General features: G+C 41.6%; 1 protein-coding gene across 1 annotated transcript in view; it reads right to left on the reverse strand.

The window, feature by feature from the left end:
- The window catches only part of LOC143287411 (uncharacterized), a 9835-nt gene extending 2536 nt beyond the window's left edge, over window positions 1-7299 (reverse strand). The window contains exons 1-3 of the mRNA XM_076595387.1: window positions 7165-7299; window positions 3828-3945; window positions 1382-1535 (exon numbers count right to left, since the gene is read on the reverse strand). Of these exons, the coding sequence (XP_076451502.1) occupies window positions 1382-1535; window positions 3828-3945 (272 nt within the window). The 5' untranslated portion in view covers window positions 7165-7299. The remainder of the gene's footprint in view (window positions 1-1381; window positions 1536-3827; window positions 3946-7164) is intronic.
- Window positions 7300-7500: the final 201 nt, after the last annotated feature.

The raw sequence follows: 7500 nt of genomic DNA on the forward strand, positions 1-7500 counted from the left end.
CACATTGCGAAGAGTAAAAAGAAAATCAACGACAAAACAACAACAACAACAAAATCATGAAATAGAACATATTGTTAAGATTAAAAAGGAAAATAAAAAAGCTCGACCATCCAACTTTCTACAAAGTCATTCAGATTATAAACTGTGGAGAGAGAGAGAGAGAGAGAGAGAGAGAGAGAGAGATAGGAGAGTGTGTTATTTCCGAGGATAATAGGCACTGGCCACTGGCTTTTTTTCCAAATCACTTTCTTAAATGGGGCTTCCACTACTTATACAATGCAAACAGCAATACAAAAACAAAATAAAGAACAAGGTGTGATGGCAATTATTATGACGATATATATATATATAGTATATAGTCGTCGACACAGATAGATTCACGAGCATCCTCCCCCCCACCCCACCACCACCCTCCCCCCATCCCCCAGCTGGATGACAACGATGGTCATCATCGATCTCGATGGACACACCACCAGTCGTCGACATCATTGTGGCAGGTCCACTTCCTTTGCGTTAGCTGTGCTTGACTATGTGTGTATACATATGTATGTGTACATAACTACATGCATGTACATGAATGTGTATTGTGTGTGCGTGTGTTTATGTACGTTTGTGCCTGCCTATGTGTGCGTATGTATTAGGGTAGCTGTTAGATGCACATGTATGTTAAAATGTATGTATGCAGTGTGTGTGTGTGTGTGTGTGTGTGTGTGTGTGTGTCTGTGTGTCTGTGTGTGTGTGTGTAGTCACATTTTGGTGTATGTATGTAACATAGATATAATGTTTTATGTTAACAAAAGCGTTTTTGTAAAGCACCTAGAGCAGATTGATAATGTGCTATATAAGTATCCATTATTATTATTATACTGACACACGCTTACACTTGGGTCAACAACAGCAAAGTGAGAGCTGTATGATCAATGCTTTCTCCATTGCAATGAGAAGTCATTTACAGCTTAGTCTTTTGTGAAGGACAATGACTCTCAAAAGATTTGCACTGGCTCTTAGAGCTGCAGCCTTGGGAGCCAGCTGGCCTTTGGGGAACCATCCCAACGCCGACTGCCCTAAAAGCCTCTTGGCCGAGAGAGTGGGGATGTAACTTGGGCAAGACTCTCTCCACGACAATCAAATTCTAGCCCAGATTAGTCGGAACAGCAGCTGCCTCCTCTGCTGTTCTGATGGTCATAGTCAGACACGACTGACCATCACATATATAAGACTACATACACAATGCAAACAGCAATACAATAATAACAATAACGACAAAATAAAGACCTAGGTGTGACAGCAGTTATAATGCTGATACAGCTAGGTGTGACAGCAGTTATAATGCTGATACACGGTACGGTATAATTATGCAAGCCCTGTGTGATGCCCTGACCTTCGACACTCAGTGTGACACAGCTGGTCCGTGGCGTGCTCGTGAATATGACTCACGAGGTCGAAGAGGGCGTCACACTTGGTGGTGCACCTGTCTACGTTGAGGTCGGGGTCTTCGTTCAGCAGCATCCTGACCTCCTGCTTTACCAGGCGCTCTGTTGGGGGAGGAGGGACGGGGGAAGGGGGTACGGGGTTCGGGGGGACGGGGAGGGGAGGGCATGGAGACATCGCCATGTTAGATAATGTCGTAGCGTCTTCTCACCTGTTGGATTGTCTGCTCACTGCATACAAGGTAAGGTGAGTGAGACACGCCTCTGTCGTCGTCGTCGTCATCATCATCATCAAACTTCATTATCCTTCCCCCTCCTCCCCATCGTCACCATCACCACCACCACCATCATCATCATCGTCGTCCTCGTTGTCGACATCGTCATCGTCGTCATTCCCCTCCTTCTCTATTAGTTTCATTGTCGTCTTCACCACCATCATTATCATTATTATCATTTTGAGCATTTATGCCAAATCTTGAAAATAAGTTCTAGGCGTTTAGAACACACACACACACACACACACACACACACACACACACACACACACACACACACACACACACACACACACACACACACACACACACACACACACACACACACACACACACATCAATATCATTATCATCATCATCATCATCGTCAACATCGTAGTCGTCGTCGACATCATCATCATCATCATCATCATCATCATCATCGTCGTCGTCGTCATCGTCATCGTCATCGTCGTCATCATCGTCATTCTCCTACTCCATCAATTACATCGCCGTTGTTCATTTTCACACATTGAAATCATCGGAGTAGTTATCATTGTTACCATCGCCATCATCATCACCATCATCACAATCACCATCACCATCGTCATCAACAATGCCAGCGATGATGATAAGTGTGATGGTCTGTGATGTGGTTATGTTTGTTTTGTTGTTGTTGTTGTTGTTTTTTCCCCTCCTTGGTTAACTTGAGCTGTTTTCTGCTCATCGGAGCGTGTGTGATTAGTTGTGTGTGGTTGGTCATTTCCTAGCTTGGCTACTTGTGAATATGCGATTGCCAGCGTTTTGAGTCTAGCTTTAGTTCGAGAAAAGATGCCATTCATTCATCCATTCATTCATTCATTCATTTTCGATCCTCTTGTTTCGTTCGTTCTTTAGTTTAACGTCTTTTCACTGTAAGTGATATTTGACAAGGGAAGGAAAAAAAATCGAGTGGGAGGAGGGGGAGTGGGGGGGGGGGAATTACTGTGTAGGCATACGAGTAAGTGAAAGTGTGTGTGTGTGTGTGTGTGTGTGTGTGTGTGTGTGTGTGTGTGTGTGTGTGTGTGTGTGTGTGTGTGTGTGTGTGTGTGAAAATGATTGATTTATGTTTTGTTTTAAAAAAAAATAAATAAAAAAATAATATTTTTGTTGTTGTTGTTGTTCTTGTTCGTATTCTTCTTCTTCTTCTTCTTCTTCTTCTTCTTCATTATGATGGCGATGCCACTGCTGCTGCTGACGATGATGATGGTGATTACATTGTAGTTGTTGTTATTGTTATGATTGTTATCGTCCTCCTCTACCTCCTCGTCTTTATTATTATTATTATTATTATCATCATTGTTATTGTTATTATTATTATTGTTATTATTGTTGTTGTTGTTATTAGTAGTAGTAGTAATAGTAGTATCATCATCATCATCATCATCATCATCATCATCATTATCATTACCATTATCATTATCATCATCATCATCAGTATCATTATTATTATTATTATTATTTGTAGTAGTATTGTTCTTGTCATCCTCTTCTTCCTCCTCATTATTATCATTATGAGGAGGAGGAGGAGGAAAAGAGGAGAAGGAAAGAGGAGGAAGGGGGAGGAGGTGGTGGAGGAAGGAGAAGGAGATTTGTAGTAGGAGGAGGAGGCGGAGGAGGAGGTGGAGGAAGGAGGAGGTGGAGGAGGAGGCGGAGGAGGAGGTGGAGGAAGGAGGAGGTGGAGGAGGAGGTGGAGGAAGGAGGAGGCGGAGGAGGAGGTGGAGGAAGGAGGAGGGGGAGGAGGAGGTGGAGGAGGAGGTGGAGGAAGGAGGAGGCGGAGGAAGGAGGAGGCGGAGGTGGAGGAGGAGGTGGAGGAAGGAGGAGGCGGAGGAGGAGGTGGAGGAAGGAGGAGGTGGAGGAAGGCGGAGGAGGAGGAGGAGGTGGAGGAAGGAGGAGGCGGAGGAAGGAGGAGGCGGAGTAGGAGGTGGAGGAGGAGGTGGAGGAAGGAGGAGGTGGAGGAAGGAGGAGGCGGAGGAGGAGGTGGAGGAAGGAGGAGGTGGAGGAGGAGGTGGAGGAGGAGGTGGAGGAAGGAGGAGGCGGAGGAGGAGGTGGAGGAAGGAAGGAAGGAGGAAGGAAGGAGAAGGACAGAGGCAAGAGGGCTGACCCAGCTCTCCGCCCGGCGTGTAGAGAGGCTTGTGAGTGGTGGTCTCAATGACCTGACCACTGGTCAGAGCGAGGGTCAGGGTGGCTGCCCCCAGCCACAGCAACACGGCGGTCCTCATCTGTCAGGGACACACAGAACGTGCGTGGTGCTCTCTCTCTCTCTCTCTCTCTCTCTCTCTCTCTCTCTCTCTCTCTCTCAGTTTGACGCTGTGTTATACTAGTACATTATACATGTATTAAGTATTCAGTATTATACATGTATTAAGTATTCAGTATAACTACATTTATATGCGTACATGTTTGTGTGTCTCTTAGAACAACGGCAGATGTGTAAGTCGGCCAAAGTGCTAATATCTTCACCGTTGGAAAATAAAGATTCATTCATTCATTCATTCATTCATTCATTCATTCATTCTCTCTCTCTCTCTCTCTCTCTTATGAACAATTGTGTCCTTTACAATAACCTGCGGCAAAAACATTTGAACTCTGAAGGTCAATCGTATGTTCACTTAATGAAGAATGGTTCTGTTTACAGTATTCGTAAACTATGCATTTATATATTTAATGCCCTGAAGATACGACAGGAATTCTGTGACAACAATGATGAAAGTTAGAATTAATTTACTATGCACGAGAAGCACTTTTGTTCTACAGGTTAAGTTAGTACGTATTTTACATTTTGTTGTGGCTGAGTGATCACCATAATTATTGTGTACTTTTGACCTCTTTCTAGGGGCCGGAGGCCTGGAGATTAAAGTTTTGTTCTTATTATTGTTCTTGTTCTCTGTGTGTGTGTATATATATATATATATATATATATATGTGTGTGTGTGTGTGTGTGTGTGTGTTTTTCTTGACCCCTCTCTTGTCTTCTCTTACTTTACTCACCAGCCTCTCTTCCTATTCCCCAAGCAACACTTCACACTGTACTATCCATGTTGCATGCTCTGGGGTGCAGTTTTTTTTATGAACTTTGTTAACCTATTTGTTTGGGTGTTTTTTTCTTGGTGTGTGTGTTGCATTATGACATTCCAGTAAACGCCCTTGACGAAGACCAGTGGTCGAAACCGGTCGGGCATCAAAGAAACTGTTTTGTTGTTTTCCTTTTTTTCAATTGTTGTATATATATATATATATATATATATATATATATATATGTGTGTGTGTGTGTGTGTGTGTGTGTGTGCGTGTGTGTGTGTATTTATATATATATAATGTTGAAGACATTATGTATAATGTTGAAGATTTTTTATTATTATTACTGAATTAGCATTGCAAGTTATCAATAATGGAAGGCATGGTGCTACGTTTTTCATGTGATGCTTTTGAATTATATATCCTTCTGTTGGCTGATGATGTTGTTTTGTCATCAGAGACAGTTGTTGGATTACAGCGTCAGTTAGACAGTCTGTGAAGTGCTGCTTCTTCACTTCAATTGAAGGTAAACGTGAATAAAATCAATATAATAGTATTTAAGAAAGGTGGGTATTGAAGTGGGTGGTGTAATAATGCCTGTAATTAATGTTTATAAGTACTTTGGGATATTTTTTTTTTCTCTACACGTTTGAGTTTCTCTGCAGTTTTCAAAGATTTTGCTAGTGGAGCAAAATATGCGTTGTTGTGTATTAAGCGAAAGCTTCATATTCTTAATAACAATTCTTTTGAGCTATTTTTCAAACTATTTGATTCACAGGTTCAGCCATTTCTACAATATGGTTCCGAATTATGGGGGTTAGAGAAAACTTCAGTTCACTGCGAGTCTATTCACTTATTTGCAATTAAAAATTATTTATGTGTAGATATGCGAACACCGAATAATCTTGTTTATGGTGAGAGAGACAGATATCCCATATACGTAAATTTTGCAGTTAGCTGTATTCGTTACTGGCTCAAGTCAATTCAGATGGACGCTTTTAGATTACCTTACAAAGCGTATAGAATGTTGTACGACTTGGATATGAATGGAAAGAAAAACTGGGTGTCAAATGTCCGCATTTGTTTGTATGAAAATGTTTTTGGTGATGTCTGGGAAAATCAAGGTGTTGGCAATATGAATAGTTTTATAAGTTTATTAATTTTCGTCAACGTTTGATCGATTGCAGGTGGCAGAACTGTAACGATCACATTAATACAAGTGAGCGATTTAGTTTGTATAGAAACATTGTGTTGTAATCATGATCTTAAATATTATTTGAAAATGGACATAGATAGATAGTTTAAATATGCAACAACAAGATTTCGGTTTGATATTTCTGACTTGAAAGCGCACCGTTCCAGATATAAATTTCGTAATAACTGTGATTTGTTATGTCCATTGTGCACAACGGCTAAAGAAGAAGATGTACACTTTGTTCTCTGTTGTCCAACACTTAATGAGATTAGAGTTAAATTTATCCATCCTAAATATTACAGACATCCTAGTGTGTTCAGATTGAGTTTATTAATGTCATGCACAAAACCTGATGTTATACGTAATATTTCCTTGTTGTTGTTTTTTTTACAAGGCTTACAGGTTTAGAAAAACACTCATTTCATTGTCGTATTTCCATTGCACTTATCAGCAAATTATATTATTGTCTTTTGTTGCTGTTCAAATACCCCTTCATGTGCGACTATGGCCCATATATGAATAGACCATTCATTCATTCATTCATATACACACACACACACACACACACACACACACACACACACACACACACACAGAGTGTGTGTGTCTGTGTGGTGTGTTGTGGTGTGTGCGTGGGTGTGGTGTGTGTGTGTGTGTGTGTGTGTGTGTGTGTGTGTTTGTGTTGTGTCGTGTTGTATTGTGTGTGGGAGAGAAAGAAAGACAGAGAGTGTGTGTGTGTGTGCGTGTCTGTGTGTACCTATGTCTGTGTCTTAGTGTCTGTGTTTTGTGTCTGTGGGACTGTGTCACTGCTTGAATTGAACTGCACGCAAAAGTAGTATATAAGTTGTTGTTGTTGTTGTTGTTTTTGGGGGGTTGGGTTTTTTTTATTGCACATTCTCACACAGAAGACAGATAAATAATTTTTAAAGCAGAAAGAGAGAGGGGGGGAGAGAGAGGAAAAAAGAGAGAGAAACATACAAACAGAAAGGAGCGGCGGGGAGATAGACAGTTAGATAGACAGATAGATTGGTAGATAGACAGACACAGAGAGAGACAGAGAGAGGAAGACAGAGACAGACAGGCAGACAGACAGACAGACAGACAGACAAAGAAACAGAGATACAGACGGGCAACAGACACAGGGACAGAGTCAGACAAACAGACATACACACAGACAGAAAAGTAAAAATGAAAAAAGAAAGAAAGAAAGCAAGAAAAGACGCCTTACCTTTCAGTAGCACGTGAAGGAGACAAATGGTTGACTCAGAGAGAGAGGCCAGTTGGTTGGTTGAAGCACCTCAAACTGAAGCTCTGTTATCTTAGCAGTTATGTCACCACAACGTCAGCGAGAACCTAAAGGAACCACAACAAAGTTAATTAACTCTCTCCATACGAACGGCGAAAGGGACGACGTTAACAGCGTTTCACCCCAATTACCATCATCAAAATATTGCAAGCGGAAGGCTCTAAATACTGAAGACGTGAATGTTGACAAAGAATACCACAATTCTGACGACGGAAGCTAAAGGTTGGGTCATTCAGACACCCACTGGACATCCGAGGG

This window comes from Babylonia areolata, chromosome 11 (genome assembly GCF_041734735.1).
Source record: "Babylonia areolata isolate BAREFJ2019XMU chromosome 11, ASM4173473v1, whole genome shotgun sequence".
Classification (NCBI taxonomy): Eukaryota; Metazoa; Mollusca; class Gastropoda; order Neogastropoda; family Buccinidae; genus Babylonia; species Babylonia areolata.